Here is a 19,260-nt window from a genome sequence, read left to right on the forward strand (position 1 = left end):
TAAACTTTTTATGCTGCCTACAATTTATTTGACACAAATTAGCTGGCAAAAGCCCGCACCCACTTAACGAAATTGTGACTGTTTCATAATCTTCATTCCTTTTGGCTTTAAGTTAAAGGTTGAAAAAACAAGTATAAATCGATGACCATAGGAGATGACCTATGGTAATCCACAACCATTGGTTGACGAAGTGAGAGTAACCTCTAATCAAGTATACCAAGTGAGTTGAGAGAATCACAAAGATGGCTTCCAAATCTGCAATCTCACCAGCATTTCTCTGCTCAATCATTTTGACTCGTGTGGTTGGCATCCATGCCGGTGGAATTGCTATCTACTGGGGTCAGGATGGCATTGAAGGCACTTCAGCTGACACCTGTGCCTCCAGAAATTATAAGTTTGTTGACCTAGCTTTTCTACCTTCCTTCGGCAATGGCCAGACTCCTAGGATCAACCTCGCCGGCCACTGCGATCCTTACAGCAGAGGGTGCACTGGCTATAGCTCCATAATCAAGTCTTGCTGAGCTAGTGAAATCAGGGTGACGCTCTCATTCGGAGGAGGCGCAGGAAGTTACCATCTCACTTCCGCCAAGGATGCTAGGGAGGTCACGACTTATCTGTGGGACAACTTTCTAGAGACTCATCCCAGCCGCTTGGGGAGGCAGTGCTCAATGGCATCAATTTCGATATCGAAGGAGGCACCACACAGCATTGGGGTGATCTGGCTCGGTACTTGTCTGCATATAGCAGCAGGGGGAAGAGGGTGTACTTGACCGCAGCCCCTCAATGTCATTATCCAGACACTTGAGTTAGGGGTGCCCTTCAAACAGGCTTATTCCACTCCCTTCCCGTTCGGGTCAAATTTTACAACAATCCTCAGTGCGAACACAATTATAGCAACATGGGTAATCTCCAAGATTCATGGAAGCAATGGACTTCAATCCCCGCCGGAAAAATCTTCTTTGGGATTGCCCGCCTCTCCGGATGCAGCAAACGATGGTGGTATTCCCGCGCCATATCTTACTTCCATTGTATTGCCTGCCATCAGAGGATCTGCCAAGTATGAAGGCGTGATGCTGTGGTTCGATGATTATGATGATCAAACTGGGATGTAGCTCTTCTATCAAGGGCCCTGTCTGAAGGTGAATTTTGCCTACTGTAATAACCTGTCATAACCTCACTTTCTTGCTTGCAAATATGTGGAATCTCCTTAAGTTAACCAACTCTTTTCTTTCTGACTTTTGTTTTCGCACTTTCATTGAATCCGATAAAGATTTCTTATAGTGATATCTTAGCAAATGGGTAATTTTTTGAAAGTGATAGGTTAGTGTGAGCGCGGATTTGGCGAAAAACATCTTAATTTCAACTGTCGGTTGCCACATTGATCAAAGTGCATATGTTTACCGATCAATTTCAAATATATTGATCATATCGTCGCGGCATAATAGATGTTGAGGTCCGCTCTTAGTTTCCACTCGGCTCGATAACTATTCTGATTTGTATGTACTTCTTTGTGTGAAACACGTCCACTGGTTGTCTATATATCCCTCATTGGTTTTGTAACACCAGTACATATTTTGGGAAAATTACTGAAAAAGTTCTAAAACTATTGAACTTTTGTCAATTCGGTCATAAACCTTTTAATTGTGCTAATTGAGTCCCAAACATTTTCACGTTTTGCTAATTTAGTCCATCCGACCAATTTTGGCTGAAAATCGTTGATCTGGACGCCGAAAACGAGGGCTTTGCGGCCCTCGCCTATGACCGGCGAGGGTTGGCGACCCTCACCGGCCCAGTGGCCCGTGACGGCCTGGCAACCCTCATCGGCCGCAATCAAAAAAAGAAAAGAAAAGAAAAGAAGGAAAAGAGAAGAAAAAAAGAAAAAAAAAATTTCGAAATATATTAAAATATTTAAAAAAAAAACTGTCCATGTTAGCGTCGGTCGTGCCATGTAGGACAGCCGGCGTCCACCTCAATGATTTTTCTACCAAAATTGACCGAATTGACTCAATTATCAAAAAGTAAAAAAGTTTATAACTAAATTAGCACAATTAAAAGGTTTAGGAATGAATTGGCAAATATAAAATAAGTTTATGACTTTTTTGGTAATTTCCCAAATACTCCTGATTCTTGACTTAGAAATGCATCTCCATGAGGAGTCATTGCTTGAATTAGGGGAAAGCTTGTGAGCACATGTTCCTTCTAGGGTTTAGTCCTCGAGGCCTCATTTGGTTAGGATTAGGCTATTAGCAAGAACGAGACAACCGAAATAGTCGAAATAAAAAATAGAAAAAAAATGGTGATTTTTTACTGAATTTTCACGATTGATAAATCCTTTTAAAGTACGACAGGATGTGTATCCGATCCGAATTTAAAATTGCAACTTAAATTGCAGTAAATAAAAGTAAATAAACGACTTGACAAAAGTGTTCTTTGATTATACTTATTAAACTGCGAGTGGCAAAAGAAAAATTTAGATAAATGGATCCAATATAATATCTGGTCTGCAGTTGTTTGTGTGGCGTCGACGTGCCTTCCTATAATATGTTTTTGTTTATTATTTATTTTTTCCTTCGAATTCTGACTAGAAATGCTAACACTTAATCCAATTTTTTTATAAAATATCTACGTGTATAATTAATTGTAGAACCGTTTAATATCTTTTAGATTTTACATTACCACACAATATATTATGACATCATCATGTCAATAAAAGTTAGAGATTGAAAGAATAGCACATAAGTGAAACTAAACAAAACTTTACTACTTAGTATGAGATACTGACCTAAAGTTTTAGATGTTAGTGTAATTATACTTAGCATGAAATACGTTCTAATCGTACATATTAACATGTGTTGCAAGTTCATGATCATTGTCATTTGATAATGAGTGGAATTTAGATTGCGCGAGATATCGAGTTCATGATTAAAAAAATATAAAGTGACGGTTAAACAGCTTACTTTATTACACAAATAAAGGAGAAGATAGGGAAATAACAAAAGAGATCAATCCATGGAGGTGCCGTGGGCCAGCGATTAAGTTAATGATCTTTTTCCCCTAATATGAGTTATATATATGTAATAAATTGTTTGTTTGGCTATAAAGATTGTAATGAAAAGAACAATAATATTAAACTATTATATTTTTTCGATTCCGCAAAGAAAAGGAAGAAGAAGAAAAAAAATTCACCTGAAAATATAGAAGAAAAAAGGCACATACCAATTTTCTTAAGAAAAATTACTATAGTCCTCATTAACTATTCAATTTAAAAAAATAAATTCACAACACCTAAGATGACCACATCATGACCACATCACTCTAGTACTATCATCTTATCTTCATTTTAATAATCTTCCAAATAGAGTTAAATACATGGTTTTGGTGGAGTTTCTTTGATTTATCATTTTAATGTAGGCTATGGTTCTTCTTTGTAATATTTTAACTGCTTTTGATGGAATGAAGGGTTTGTTTTTGCAGAAAAAATCATACTCTCATTTTTCATATATAGGTACAATGTTGCCATACATATTGAAATTAGAATGTTGGATTAGAAAAAGTAAGACTACGAGTACATTGTGTAAAACAGAGAGATTGACAAAACAAATCTTAAAGCATGTTAGAATCCTTAAGTGTAATATTTGGGTTTGAAAAGTTAAAGATAGGGAAAAGCCAAAAAAAGAAGAAGAGAAAAGTTGAAAAGTCAGCAAAAGCTGAACAGTGATGCTCAGGTCATTTTAAGACCGAGAGCTCATTCGCGCGAGAGGAGAAAAGAAAGGGAAAAAGAAACGAAAAGAAGAAGGAAGAAGAAAGAAGAGGGGCACTCGCTACGAACGCCTTGTCAAGCTGATTCAACTACATTTTGCGATGCCCAGTAAGTGTTCGCATCCCTTATTCGTCCAATCGGAGTAATTTTCGGAGTTAGGTCGTATATTCGAAGTTTTATGAAATTTGAGCCGCAAAATCCGATTTTTGAATTGTTAAGTTTTGGGAATTTATGGAAATAGTAGATTATGGTATTGTGGAGTCGTGGGTTTGACGGAATTCGATTTGAAGCAACAGTTTAGTTGAAGTGAAATTTTAAGGTTTTGCGTTCAAGTTCTATGTTGCATTCGGGCTTGAACAATCGCTTTGAGTGAGCGATTTGTTATCTCGTAGGAGTCATTTTGTTAGCGTTTAAGCATAGTTTAGCCGTTTCGTAGTTATTGTGACATCATTTCTCGTTTAATTGTGAGGATTACGAAATCATTGGTTCGGGCAAACGTCGTTGTTTGATTTTTGGGCATTTATAGGTGAATGTTGCTATTTCTTCTTTAAGTTTGTAAACTCATATTTTGAAAATATAAAGTATAAGACATATTATGTAGAAAATGTGATTTGGCTAAAGAGGAAAAGTGATGTTTATGGATCGGATCGAGCATTTACTACCCTATTTTTTATTTGAAATGTTTATTGAATGAATTGTAAAAGGTATTCTCATGGATGGGATGAGTTGAGTTGCCAAAAATTATATGCTTTGTTCAGTAAATCGATTTGTTGTATTGATTATGGTTTTGGTTTTGAGGATTGTTATGGATTGGTGTTGATGCTTTGTGAATCCATTAATGGATTTGTGGATACGCATACTTGTTAGGATATCCTTATGGCCAAGCCACCGTCTATAATAATAGGAGACCTCGACAAGGAGGAAATCTTGGTCGCATTGTCACAAGGTTATGATCATGATTTGATATTGAGTAATAGATTTGTAAATGAATGGACCATTGACATGTGATTTGAGATTGGCCGGTAGAATAGACCATTAGCATGTAATTTTGATGAAATTGATCAATGGACTTGACCATTAATGTTTGAATTGAGATGATTTAAATGAGTATTTCTAATTTATATAAAACTTCATAGAAATGAAAAGATACATAATTAATTTGATATATATTAAAGAGTTGTATTATAAGTTTCTAGTATTGCTCTATACTTATATATATGCATAGTGACTGCTCGATTTGCTTAAAAGAGATATTTACTGCTCACTAAGTTGTGGTTGCTCATCATTCTCTTTCCCAAATCTTTTTAGGTCTCTCGATCAGCGGCCAATAAAGCGAGAGCGATATCAACGAGGATTTTTTGGAGTTAGTATTTTGGTTGTATTTGAGGCCGCGTCCTTTGTGTGGAAGGATGACCATGTCACTTCTCTATTTTGGTAGGTTTCGGAGTATGACATTAAGAGTCCTTGTATTATTTAGTACTCAATTCTACTTCGTGGAAAATGTATATATATTAAGTCTTACCAAAACTAGCAAAATTGTGATATAATGTTAGGTTAGGTGAAAAGGAACAAAGCATGGCAACCAAAAAAAGAAAACTTGAATAAATCTGTTAATGAGGGCCTAATAACCTATCAATAGAACTAGAGGTAAAAAAAAAAACAAATATCAATAGAACTCAACCTTGCAAGACCATTTCGTGGAGTAATCAAAATAATTTCTTGGATTTTTTTCCCATTTACTAATTCTAGATTTTTTAGACAAACTATCTTCAAATTCTACTTACGATAATCGAATGGAAATGCAAATTGCTCGTTTTTACATACGAAAACGTAAAGATGTTTTTAATATTTAGTGAATAATGTGATTACCAAAAGCGAAAAATCGCTAGAAATTTGACCATGAAAATAATAAAGTGGAGATTGTTAAAAATATACTATAAATGCAGTGTCGATTCATTATTTTAACAACTTAAACTTTTTCAATTACAGTTTGTCAAACATGACACAAGTCATGAGTTCAAATCATGAAATGCCCCTCATCTTTATTATGCCAATTCTATTTTCCCAATCATCAATATATTGTCTCGTCGATATACTTAAAATAAATTAACTTATTCAGAGATAGAAACAGGGGATGCTGACTACAGGACTCCTAAAAATTGTGTCGGGTTGGGCAATTCGATACTAAAACTCGTTTTCGCGCATTTAAGTCATAGAACTCGAATACTCTGTGCATCTTAGGATTTCTATTAAGTTTAGGAAACCATAAAAACCCCAAATTTTTGCCTTATGTGATACATTTATCCCGAACTTTTTACATGATACCAAAACTGTAACTTTGCCTTTCATGACACATTTTTAGCCTTATATTTAGCCCATGGCATGCATTTTTTTTTCGCTTTTCTTTTTTTTTTTTTTCATTTCCGGCGATGGCAGGCTCGCACGCTTCAAGGCGAGGTCGCTCTCTGTTCTGGACTGGCGAGGGGGGCTCACGGCTGGCTTAAGCGAGGTTCGCCCTCTGAAGAAGGCGCTTCGCCCGATGTCTCGGGGCGAGGTCGATTCGCCGGCTGGCCGAAGCGAGGGCGCCTCGCCGGCTCTGGCGGACTTCCTGGCGAGCTTCCTGGCGAGGTCCGCTGTCGCTTGGGCGAGCGAGGGTCGCCCTCGCCGAGCTGCGGGCAGGGCCGCCCTTCGCCGACGCCCGGCGAGGGTCGACCTCGGCCAGATCTGGGCGAGGCCGCCCTCGCTACGCTGTGCGAGGGCGATTCGATCGACGCCCGAGTGGCGAGGTTCTGCTCGCCGGGCGAGCGAGGGCGGCCTCTGCTGGACTGCCGGCGCATGCAGGCCCCCTCGCTCGAAAGGAAAAAGAAAAAGCAAAAAAGACGAAAATGCCCATGGACTAAATACATTGGGGTAAATATGTCACAAAAAGCAAAGTTCGGAGTTTTTGGTGTTACAAAAAAAAGTTCGGGATAAATATGTCACAGATGGCAAAATTTAGGGTTTTTGATGGTTTTTTCCCTTAAGTTTATTCTTTTCGTGCGTTCAAGTCCTAACGGAACGGCTAAAAAGTCAAGCAGAGACAAGTTCCAGGGCTGAATCGCATCGAAAAAAAGGTTGAGAACTAAGGGGTCCCAACCGGCACAAGTTTCAAACTTGGTACTTTTATCCCATAAAAAATCAAACTCTTTCCTTTTTTTTTAATATTTAAGGCCAAATCTCTACAGCATCTCTGACTACACACATCTTTTATTTATAAAACGTATCACAAACATCAAAATGTACGGAGGAGACACTCGAACAAGCTGTCCTAAGAGGTCGTTACTTGCTATATGCAGCTGAGGACGACTCGTTATTACCATCGTCAGGAGTCAAACACGAAAGCTTAAAATAAAACTTTGAAAATCAAAAGAAATAAAAAAAAAGGAAGGAATGGAGTAAAAACAAAGAGAAAAAAAAGTTTAACGGGAGAAAGATGGAAGGCGGAGGGCTGGCGGCGGCCGATGACCGCCTCGGCCTTCCCCAGGGCCGGACTGCGATCGGGCGGCCCTCGCTAGCCGGTTGGTCAAGCAAACCACGACAAGGGCCGTGCAACGTTCGATGGTCTTGGCGAGAGTCGGATGCGGGTGGCGGTGGTTGCCCTTGTCTCTCTTCTTTACTTCATTTTTGTTTGTTTTGCAATTATATATATTTTAGGATTGTTTTCTCGGTTTTCTAAAAATTTATGTTTATTTTCTGGAAATTTTTTGAGTCGTAATATCAAACTATGAAAAAAAATAACACTAAAGTAATAATAGGCCTCCTCTAGCAGCATGTGGTAAGTTAATGGCAATCTATAAAACCTTATCAATAAAAAGTAGATTTTACTAAAACGATATAATTTTCGTTCTCTCTTTGATATATTTTAAAGCTCAGATATTTTTCATTACAAGTAAAAAGTCCCGAAACTTTATATTTGATCTGAATTGCTTCGTTTTTTTTCAAAGTAATTTGTTATACTTACCACTAGATTCTCACAAATTATGATATCGGAAGGAGAGAGTAAAAAAAAGGTATTTCAAAAACAAGTAAAAAAAAACAACCTACATAGCAAAAAGTATCTACCGAATGCGACATATGTGCTAAATCGTATTCATATTGCTAGATTTGATGCGACCCACAATTCTCAATAGCCTACTTTTCATAACATTAATAGAAAAGTTTTGGTTTTTTGACAGAATTTCCAATTTCACGTGTGTTCTCCATAAAATAACTTCGTTCCAATCGAAATGTCTATAGTTTGCTCTATATATATATTTCTTAAGAAAAAACATTGTACATTTATAAGAGGGCGGCCCAAGTGGGACCATCCCATATTGACACGTGGCAATGTAATTGAAAGACTTTGTGGAGGGTATAACGGGCAATGGAGAACTTACGGGGCAAGGTCGTCTTTTCACTCGCCCCCAACCACTCTTTCCCTCTCCGCTTTATATTCTGCTTCTCTTTGCCCTTTTTTTTTAAAAATTGCTCATTAAGGAAGTTCTTAATGAAACTTCTTAACAAACTTAATTCACTTCACTCGATCTTGTTGCCTAATTCATATTTATGGAAACTTATGCTTTGGCTTCTTAAATTTAAATATACGACAGAGGAAATGTATTTGGGTAGGACCATTGTACAAAGTTGGTGAAAGAGTTTTTGTAACATGGTAGCACTCATGCTACTTTTGCTTTTGAGATGGCAAGGAAAAAGATTGCCTTAAGGTGCAAGAAAAGGTAAAATAGAGAGAAATCATCCATGCCTGCTACTATTGAGAAAATTCCCGCTTCATTATCCCAACATGACAAAGCTCGATCAAAATAGCAACTTTCCAATCGCCATCTAACATAAACTGAAAATCGACGATTATCACTATTATCTATCAATAAATAAGGGGGAGAGGATCGTCGCGGGTCACTCATAAAGCGTGCATAAAAAGGGAAATTTACGATAAAAAAAGAAGTGATACTCACCACAAACCGTTGGCTTTTCGTAAATCGGCAACAAAAATCGAGATTTTAACATAGGGATATCATTTAATGATCGGGATTGAGACGAGCGACGCGATAATTGCATCTCCGGCGCTCTATCGTGTAAACCGGTATCTCTATCGGCATCAGAAGACAGAGTAAGAAAGTAATCACACACACAATCGCGAGCCGCCCCGGCTTCTAAGATCAATCCCAAAAAGAAGAAAATCTATAGGAGCAATTAATTTTCTTCTCAAAAAAAGCCTCCCAAAAAGCAATCTCTTTTTTGGACCGTGAGAGGTGGGGAAAAAAAAAAAAGAAGGAGAAGGAAAACCCAACCAAGAGGGGTTCCCCAAAATTGAGAAATGAACCCATTCTCTCAACCCCGCTCCCTCCCTCCCTCTCTCATCTCCCTACAAAAACTGCCTTGTAGTTTTTGACCACCTCACTCTCTCTCCATCTCTCCCTCACAGTTTCTCTCTCCTCTGTAAAACTCTCTCCTTTTTTCCCCCTCTTCCCACACACACCCCCACACACCAAAAACAGTGAAGAAAAAACACGCACCGCCCCCCTCCCCTCCCATTTCCTCTCCTCCTCCTCCTCCCCTCTCTCTCTCTTTCTCTCTCTAGACGCGTGTGTGTGCAGCTCCTCCTTCCTCCCTCCCTCATGACCGCCACCGATTGAAACCCTAGCTCGCCCCCTCCCGGTCCTCCTGCGGCCTCCGCTCCCCTCCCAGGTAAACCCTCGCCCCGCCCCCTCCCTCGAGCTAGCCCTAATCGGGGCCCCTCCCCCCGCCGCCGCCGTCTCCGATTCCGATTGCCGGCGCCCCTTTCCCCCGGGTTTTCCTTTGGTGATTGTGGCCCGGAATTTGCCGATCTGCTCTTCTTGTCGTTTGCTGTTGTTTTTTGAGACCTCCCTTTTTTTTCGCCGGTTGGGGCGGGCGGGCGCAGGGGACAGGGATCGACCCGAACCGACGCGGCCTCTGTGTGGGGGAGATCCTTCCAGTGCGGGATATATGTCCTTCAATCAACCCAGGTACCAGAAGAGCGAGGCGGCGCAAGATCGTAGAGGCGGCGCAAGATCCGCGAGCTTCAGCCAGCAGCGGGCCTCCTCGGGCGGCTACAGTAAGGGCGGCGGTGCCCCCGCCCCTTCCCCTTCCCTCCCCTCCAATCGAAGGTAAAACAAAACCCACCACCACAAAAAAAAAAAAAAAAAAAACGAGTTTTTTTGGGGGAATCCGCGGCCCCCCCGCCGCCCGGATTCCGATTCCGTTTCGGTCGGAAAGGTTGGATTTTGATTGCTGGGTTTCGTTTGTTTTGTTGACGATTTGCGGTGGTCTTTGTGTGCGGTTGTGTTTTGGCGTGTCGCAGTTACAAGAAGACTAATAATGTGCAAGGAGGCCAATCTAGGGTAAGCGTGCGGCCTGCGAATATCTCCTCGGAGCCCCCCGCGGGTGCCCCTCCCACCCAGCATAATCTGCAAAACGGTGTCCATGTGCAGCCCCAGCCCCAATCGCAGGGTAATGACGTCGTCGGCGGAATAAATTTCGCGACTTTCCTTCGGTGTGTGTCGTGTCTCGGTTGCTTTTGATCGAGTGTGATTGCGAGAGGAAGTATATATATTCATGTTCCCTCTTTGCTGTTTATGGCTGATTTTGTTGTTCTATTTTCCTCTGGTGCATTTGCAGGACGATCTGATGGTGGACATACAAGCGCCACTGCCAGGCCTGCTGAAACACCTCCAGCCTCCAATAGAGGCATCCGAGCTGTTCCGAAAGCTCCAACTTCTCAACCACCCGCCGTGAGTTCTGAAATGCCGCCTCCTTCGACTCCTCAAAAGGGTATGCAGTTATGCCTTTTGCTGGCTAATGCAAACTTTAGCTGATATCCTACTTTTGCTATCTGCGAGATATGAAATGTATTTATCTGCTGTTTAATTGATTCTTCCATTTCTCGTGGAATACTTATCGAGAAGACGGCCAGCTGGCCAGTTTGTTTAATTGCTATCTTTTACTGTTTACAAGGACTTGGCTAATATTCAGAATTGTCTTTTATCTTGGCGTAGCTCCTGGAGATGCCTCTAAACCATTCTCTTTCCAGTTTGGCACTTTAAGTCCTGGTCTCATGAATGGAATGCAGGTAATCTACCTTTTTGTATGCCATTTGACTTCTTTAATTTTTTTGTCTGATGGTGCTGATTTCTCTAATGCAACTTTGCCTGTAGATTCCTGCCAGAACCAGCTCCGCTCCACCAAATTTAGATGAGCAAAAACGTGATCAGGTGCGTCCTTTTCTTTTTTTTTTTCCCTCTATTCTGGTTCTTTACTTGTGAAGATTGGATTTAGTGCACCTACACCAACGTGCATGTGCGCATGAATGCAAGGGATATGATTACTTTGCTGAGACAATGAAAGGATTGGCATGCATATTGTTGAATTTTTTCTTGATGTCATTTGAGCTTGTCGTCTTAATACCAACAGGCTCGCCATGATGCTATTAAAAGTGGTCCACCAGTGCCAGTTCCTCCTGCTCCTAAGTATCCATTACCAAAGCAAGATTTAGGTGCAACTGACCAGTCTAATACTGGGGACAGCCTTACTGTTCCGAAGGGCAAGAAGGATCAAGTCCCTCCCATTCCCCCCTCTGCACAATCACAGAAACCTCCAGCTCACCTCATGCCTGCAATTTCCATGCAAATGCCTTTTAACCAGCCACAGGTTCCTATTCCGTTCAATGGCCCCAATACTTCGATTCAGTCTCAAGGAATGGCATCCGCTTCTCTTCAATTGCCAATACAAATGCCTATGCTACCTGTGGGAAATGCTCCTCCTTCAATGCAGCAGCAGATGTTTGTCGCAGGTCTGCAGTCCCATATGATTCAACCTCAGGGCATCATGCATCAGGGTCAGGGCATGAGTTTTGGGGCTCAGATTAATACCCAATTCTCCCTCCAGTTGGGAACTTTGGGAATGGGTATGAGTCCATATTCGCAACAACAAGGAGCGAAATTTGGAGGTCCTCGCAAGACTTCTGTCAAAATAACTCACCCAGAAACACATCAAGAGGTGAGGCTTGATAAACGAACAGAGGGGTTTTCTGATGGAGGGCCATCAATCCGGTCTCATCCAAACGTACCTCCTCAAGCGCAGCATGTATCATCGTACCCATCAAACCATCCAGTCAGCTATTATACAAACAGTTACAGTCCCGGCCCTCTATTCTTCCCTGCCCAAAGTTCTCTTCCCCTACCTGGTACTCAGATAACCCCCACCTCTCAGGCACCAAGATTTAATCCTCCTGTCAACCAAGGGGCTCAAAGAATGACATTAATGAATTCCCAAGATAATTCGCAGCTTCCTGAGAGGACTGGTATCTCTATCCGAGCAGCTGTGGAGCCACCCAAGCAGGATCAAATGCAAAATTCCCATGCTCCTCCTTCAGCTCTTGCGCAGGGGACATCTAAGCCCAGAATTGGTTCTGATGGTGAAAATATTACTGATTTATCTTCTGCAAGTGTCTTAACTGCTTTTGAAAAGGTTGAATCACCTAAAGCTGTCAAGATTTCTGGGAATTCAGCATCTAGAGATTCTGAGGTTCCCAGAGGCCCTTTATCGAAGGAACCTGGAAGTGAATTAGGGGCATTGCCAGGGCCTAATAAACAACATGTAGGTTTGACTGGTGCTTCTGGGGAACGGTCTGTAACCAGTTCTTCAACTGCCAATCGCTCTTCCGCCGAAGCAGCTTCGGCTAATGTTGCTGGAAGGAGAATGGAGAACCTTAGCAGGTCCAATTCTATGAAGAATCATGAGCAAGGAAAGAAAGGGGATGACCCACATCCAATCATGGTACGATGTACCAACAGTTCTCAGACTAACTCTTGTGCAACCATAACCATAACTGCATTTAAAATTCTTCTAGGTCCATATTGTATTGTATTCTTTAATTGCCGATTAGCATGTGATATTTTTTAGCGTTCTTGAACAGGTTGCTGAAGAAGGAAACTCAATCTCAGCCGTAGCTTTACGGGAATCTACTCAGGGTGGGGTGCTTGAGAATTTGGAAGCTAAGACAACTAACACCTACCCATCAGGAATTTGTGAAGATGTTCTAGAGTCTGTAAGTGAATCGTTTTCGACAACGGATGCTCTTTCTCCCGATAACGTGGAACTTGAGCACCATGGTGCTGGGGAAGGCATTGGCTCTGTGTCATCTGAAATTTCTTCTGGTGTACTGGTTCTTGATAATTCAGAGAGTTCCCAACAATCAATTCAAGATGAGTCTGCCGAGAAAAATGAAATTTTGGCTAATGCGGATGCTGACAGAGGAGAACTAGATAGTTCGGGGCCTGTTGAACAGTCTAAAGAGTCTGATGATAGTTCTGTGATTTCTTCTGTCTCAGTCTCTTTAGAACATTCTGATATCATCAAAGAGGGTGACCTGGATTCTGTCCCATTGGTCGAAGCTTCTGGGAAGGAGATTCCAACTAGCACAGCTGAGAGGACCAGCCTGGACGAAGAGAGATATCATCGAGATATTGATAAGACGATGGGAAATTTGGAGATGCCTACATCCTCATCTGTGGATTCTGAAATTGGAGAAGCTACCCCTCATGATGCTGTTCCTTTAGCTAGTGTTCATGGTGACAATTCTTATGCAGATGCCTCTGTAAATGGGATGGATGAGGTGATTGACTCTTCTTCTGTTTCAATGTCCGACTCTTTCAAAGCAGGTGCTGGGGATGATGGTGATGCTACAGAAAGTGTCGGAGGCAGCTTGAAATCAGTTCAGATGGCAGTTCCCAAAGATATGCCTGCTCCAGAAATAAGTAGGTCTTCAAGTAATATATTTAAAGGAAAGAAAAAGAGGAAAGAATTTCTCCAGAAAGCTGATGCTGCTGGGGCAACTCTCGATCTGTATTTGGCTTATAAAGGTCCAGAGGAAAAGAAAGAAGCAGTTAAGTCCTCCAGAGGCGCAGAGATTGCTTCTGAGGACATTCATGCAAACCAAGCAGCAGCTGAGACATCTCCAAAAGAAGCTGTGGTGAGCGATGATGTTCAGCAAGTTAAAGCCGAGATAGATGACTGGGAAGATGCTGCCGATGTCTCGTCACCAGCATTGGAACCTTCTACTAGCGGGCAACAGGTTGATATTTTTGTGCCAAGTGACGACAATAGAAACGGGTTTGTCGCAAGAAAATATTCTAGAGATTTTCTCCTGAAATTTGCGCAGAGATGTACTAATCTTCCCGGGAAGTTTGAAGTGACACATGACATAGCCGAGGCATTCAATCCTTCTGTTAATGTTTCTCGTTTTGTTGACCGTGATTCTCACCCCAGTCCTGGGAGAACGACAGACAGGCAAAGTGGGGGTGCTCGGCTAGATCGCCGCGGAAGTGGTTTGGTTGATGACGACAAGTGGAGTAAACTGGGTCCTTTTGGTCCAGGGCGCGATCTGCGTCTTGATGTGGGCCCTGGGCCTAACCCAGGTCTCCGACCTGGCCAAGGAGGTAATTACGGTGTTTTGAGGAATCCTCGTGTACAGACTCCTGTCCAATATGCAGGAGGGATACTATCTGGTCCAGTGCAGTCCCCGGGATTTCAGGGAGGGATGCAGAGAAATAATTCTGATGCTGACAGGTGGCAGCGTGCTACTAGCTTCCCGCAGAAGGGTCTGATACCTTCTCCTCAGACTCCATTACAGATGATGCACAGGGCTGAGAAGAAGTATGAAGTAGGTAAAGTTACGGATGAGGAACAGGCTAAGCAGAGGCAGTTGAAAGCTATCTTAAACAAGTTGACTCCTCAGAATTTTGAGAAATTGTTTGAGAAAGTGAAAGCAGTTAACATTGACAATGCAACCACTCTTAACAGTCTTATCTCTCAGATTTTTGATAAGGCTTTGATGGAGCCCACATTTTGTGAAATGTATGCCAACTTATGTTGTCATCTCGCTGTAGAGTTGCCTCATTTCAATGAAGATAATGATAAGATTACTTTTAAGAGGGTGCTTTTGAACAAGTGCCAGGAAGAATTTGAGAGAGGGGAAAGAGAGGAGGAGGAAGCCAATAAAGCTGAAGAGGAGGGCGAGATCAAACAGTCTGAAGAAGAAAGAGAGGAGAAGAGGATTAAGGCCCGAAGAAGAATGCTGGGAAACATCAGATTAATTGGGGAGTTGTATAAGAAGAAAATGTTAACTGAGAAAATAATGCATTCATGCATAATGAAACTGTTGGGGGGTCAACATGAGACTCCTGAGGAGGAGGACATTGAGGCGTTGTGCAAATTAATGAGTACTATTGGGGAGATGATTGACCATGTAAAAGCAAAGGGCACCATGGATGCATATTTTGAGAGGATGTCGGTTTTGTCAAATAACATGAATCTCTCCTCAAGGGTTAGGTTCATGTTAAAAGATTCAATTGATTTAAGGAAAAATAAATGGCAGCAAAGGAGGAAGGTTGAAGGGCCAAAGAAGATTGATGAAGTTCATAGAGATGCTGCTCAAGAACGACACCAGGTTAGCAGAAATGCTCGTGGTCCAGGGATCAATCCTTCAAGAAGAGGACAGCCAGTGGACTTTTCTTCTAGGGGCTCTAGTATGTTATCCTCTCCAAATGCCCAGGCCAGTGGTTTCCGTGGGTTGCAGTCACAGGTCCGTGGGCAGGGCAGTCAGGATGTTCGGTTTGAAGAAAGACAGCCTCATGAGCCCAGGCCATTGGCAGTTCCTTTGCCTCAAAGGTTAAGTGATGATTCTCATTCAATTACTCTAGGACCTCAGGGTGGGCTTGCCAGGGGCATGTCATTCAGAGGGCCGTCATCAGTGTCAAGCACTTCAGTAGCTGATATGTCCTCCGGCTTGTTGGACTCTCGAAGAATAGCAGACGGTTCAAATGGATTTAGCTCTGTAGAGAAGACAAGCTACAGCTCAAGGGAAACTGTGACGAGTCATATGGCAGATAGGCTTTCAGGCTCTGGTGCTTATGACCAATCTGGTGTGCATCGTAATAGGCCTGGTAGCCGAGAAGGTTTTGATAGATCTGGTGGAAATTCTCCTTCACTTCGAGTACAGGGAACAGGTTCCTCTCAGGATATGTCTTCAGAGAAAGTATGGTCAGAAGAGAGACTGAGAGTTATGTCCATTGCAGCAATTAAAGAATTCTATAGGTACATATTATTAACTTCTCTTTTGTATATTATTTTCAGGATTCATCGTTTTGGAGGTTCAACTGTCACTGGGATGTCCTTCTAATGACTACATTTTAAGACTTCTTATGTTAGGCCCAAATAAGCGGCTAAGAGAGGGGGGGGCGGGCGGGGGCGGTCATTGAATTGGGAAATGTTTTACAACACTTTCAACACTTTATGTTAATCATTTCCTTCCCTCTTGATGCTTGTAGACTCTTATATTGGCAATTTGGACTGCTCGGTGCCGGATGTTCGAAATCTTGTTTCTGTGGCCAGTGGTCTCTAGTTTGGTTTTTTATGGTTTGCTGCCTTAGTTTAGTGTGATCTAAGAAGAGATTCTGTAATCTTGTTATCGTAGTATGTTAAGTCAGGTCTTTCATGCATAGTTTCTTCTTGTTTCTCGTGGATTAACTTGACTGAAAATGGACACTGCGTTTACCCCTGCTTTCATCCTAGACTTGTGCCTCCAGTATCCAGGCATGACAAACTTCTGCTTTTGGTTAGGTTAAGCCACTCACCACACTGTCCATACAACAATATCGTTGGTTAGGGTGCCCATTGGTACTTATTTGTTATGTTTTGGGTAGCCCTCTGCTTGTTCTGACCTTTTTAGACAAGAGATACTTTTATGCTCCAGCAGATTTGCGGCAACTTCAGTTGCATTGTTAATTTAAGTAGGCAATTGTTCGTATTCACTGAAGCTGGTAGCTTTCTAGATCATTTCTGAAAACGGTTGGGGGAAAAAGAGGAGAGAAGAATCTCTAATTAATATTGTGTTTGATGTAATCTTGGTATGCAAGATGCATCGAGTACCTCTTTATAGTGCTCACGCATTGCTTCAGTATTTTCTTGCGTAAGGGCATATTGCATTTGAAAGCTGATAAAGATATCTGGTGCAATTCTTTATTAGGTTGTTTTGGACCATATGCTAATAATTTTGTTTCTACTTTCAGTGCCAAAGATGAGAAGGAAATTAGTTTATGCATCAAGGACTTGAATTCTCCAAGCTTCTATCCTTCCATGATCTCTCTCTGGGTTACACACTCCTTTGAAAGGAAAGACTTGGAAAGGGATCTCCTGGCCAAGCTTCTAATCAACCTTACTAGGTCTCAAGAATGCATGTTAAGTCCGGTGGACCTCATCAAAGGGTACGATGTTATGTTTAGGTTTTTCATTTCGATGATTAATGGATGAAACGTACATATGGTCCTTGCTCACTGCCTTTACGACTGTCCCAGGTTCGAGTCTGTGCTCACTACTTTGGAGGATACAGTCAACGATGCCCCGAAAGCAGCCGAGTTTCTCGGCCGTATTTTTGGCAAAGTTATTGCTGAAGACGTGATTCCATTGAGGGAGATTGGGCGTTTGATACACGTAGGCGGAGAAGAACCTGGACAGCTTGTAGAAGCTGGGCTTGCGGCGGACGTCCTTGGAAGCATTCTGGAGGTGATCAAATCTGAGAAAGGTGACACTGTTTTCAACGAGATTCTGTCTAGCTCCAACTTGCGGTTGGAGGATTTTCGGCCGCCGGGACGTACAAGCTCAAGGATTTTAGACAAGTTCTTTTAGATGATTAAGATGGCACTCAGTGTATCTCTCGTAGTTGCTATTTAATATAGAAAGTTTTTTCTTATGGGTGGACGATAATCTCTTTTGGTTGTCCTTGTCCACGCCATGGAATAGTTTTATTCTTTGAAAGATCAAATGCAAAATCCAGAGGTTCAATGGAGCATTAACCTCGAGCTAAGTGTTTGTTTTCATACTAGGGAGAATACATATGGTCAATATAATATAGAAATTAGTAATCCGGTCTCGTATCAGTTGAGGTTTGTCTTCTAATTATATGATTGCCAGGAAAAAGATTAGGGCTGGGATTGAATGAATGCTTTTTTGAATTTTTCTTGTGAGATGGTTGTGAGTTGTGATCGCTTGGAGTCCAAGGAAACTGTTTACTTGAAGATTTTACCTCTTTGTAGTTATGATGTTGCTTTAGAAGGAGATAGTGCTTTTTCATCCCTTCTTTCTGAAGGATGGTGGCTTTATGTCTGTCGAGAGCCGTTTGAGGTGGACTCTGTCTATATTCTTCTTCAAGCAGCTTTAGAAGATTTTTGGTCTCATGAATAATCTGATCTTCTTTGGAACGGGGGAGCTCGGGAGGTACCATAATTTTCCCCTTGAATATCGACCTCGGAGCCCCGATCACGTTGTGGAGGTACTGTAGAATACTCCGTGAGCTCCATGAATCGGTTAAATCCGGTTTTTCTGGCTGGCGTAGGTAGAGCCCGTATCCTCCGATTTTCTAAATTTCACGTCGTTAGGGTCCTCGAGGGTTGAGTTTCCCATGTAATTCTTGTTGGGTGCAGCTGAACATGATGGAAGTTAGAATACCAAGTGGGGGATTTTTGATTAGACAAACGGGGAAAACGACCGAAAACCATACGGTCGCATCGCATGTCGGCGTTTCCCTGGCCGAAATCTGAAATCTCGAACATTGCTTTTTAAATCCCCCGGCATTGCTTCGCCCCCTCCTGCGCCTTGCAGTTGTTTTCTTTTTAAAATGTTCAAAACTGTCTTGTCTGGTTATTTTAGTTGTTGAATGTCGAACTCTGAAAAAACAGGGGAGAAAATATTCGGTGCTTGTCAATTGCTGACGTGACTTGCTTTTCTTTATTCATGTCCAATAGTTTGTTGACACGTGTTTGCTAAGTTGGATTAGAAAGTTTAAAATCTGGTTTCTCTTCATCCTCTTCCCACCCACTTAATTTTTCTTCGGATTTGACCTTCACCCCATGGCCATCGACACCGCGTTCAGGCGTCTTTGCGGCCGGCTCTTGAGATATAGCCGTCCATGGCCGCCGCCACCGGACGAGCCGTCATTGCTCACAGCCATGGCTCAAGATCTGGAGCTCCCGGCCATGAGTTCCAAATTTGGAAGCCATGGCCGGAAGCACGACGGCTCCATATCTAAAAGTTCGGCTGAGCCCAAATATGAAGGCTACTCTTGAAGCCCCGCGTCGCTTGCTTCAAACAATGCAACTTGAAAATAGAAAAACAGATAAAAGGAGAAAGTGAGAATGAATCGTGAAGCTTTTCTTCTTCGTCTTCTCTGTGGACAGGAAAGGCTCGTCCATGACATCTGAAGGTCAAGACAGCAACAGGTGAAGTTGAGATCCCGACGACTAACTCCACACCTGAAGGTCGAGATCCGATGGCGAATTTCCAGATGCCTTAAAATCTGGACCGACTGCCCGCCGCGATCATCATCACCACTGTCGAGCTTCCAGATTTGAGCAACCTTCCCTTCAAATTTGGCCATACCGGCTCGTCCA

The 19,260-nt window shown here is 42.1% G+C and overlaps 2 protein-coding genes and 1 pseudogene across 2 annotated transcripts in view; 2 read left to right on the forward strand and 1 right to left on the reverse strand.

Moving 5' to 3' along the window:
• LOC115684451 (putative casein kinase II subunit beta-4) overlaps positions 1 to 19,260 on the reverse strand; it is a 100,551-nt gene that overhangs the window by 68,955 nt on the left and 12,336 nt on the right. The window lies entirely within an intron of this gene.
• Positions 243 to 1,137, forward strand: LOC115684450 (hevamine-A-like; annotated as a pseudogene).
• LOC115684445 (eukaryotic translation initiation factor 4G) lies at positions 9,323 to 17,736 on the forward strand. Its single transcript, XM_056317968.1, has 10 exons — positions 9,323 to 9,484; positions 9,699 to 9,924; positions 10,119 to 10,267; positions 10,436 to 10,588; positions 10,813 to 10,886; positions 10,972 to 11,028; positions 11,228 to 12,592; positions 12,732 to 15,910; positions 16,885 to 17,079; positions 17,170 to 17,736. Exons 2-10 carry the CDS (start codon positions 9,764 to 9,766, stop codon positions 17,498 to 17,500), a joined length of 5,664 nt encoding a protein of 1,887 aa, XP_056173943.1. The 5' UTR covers positions 9,323 to 9,484; positions 9,699 to 9,763; the 3' UTR covers positions 17,501 to 17,736.

Source organism: Syzygium oleosum, unplaced genomic scaffold (assembly GCF_021117445.2).
Source record: "Syzygium oleosum isolate NSW1041296 unplaced genomic scaffold, Sole_v2.1 Sole_v2.14, whole genome shotgun sequence".
NCBI lineage: Eukaryota > Viridiplantae > Streptophyta > Magnoliopsida > Myrtales > Myrtaceae > Syzygium > Syzygium oleosum.

Excerpts from the sequence above, each read along its gene's own strand:
- LOC115684445 (XM_056317968.1), top strand. The coding sequence starts at position 9,764 with ATGTCCTTCAATCAACCCAGGTACCAGAAGAGCGAGGCGGCGCAAGAT. Across the intron at positions 10,887-10,971 it reads GTCTCATGAATGGAATGCAG|ATTCCTGCCAGAACCAGCTC; the intron begins GTAATCTACCTT and ends CTTTGCCTGTAG. Across the intron at positions 12,593-12,731 it reads ATGACCCACATCCAATCATG|GTTGCTGAAGAAGGAAACTC; the intron begins GTACGATGTACC and ends GTTCTTGAACAG.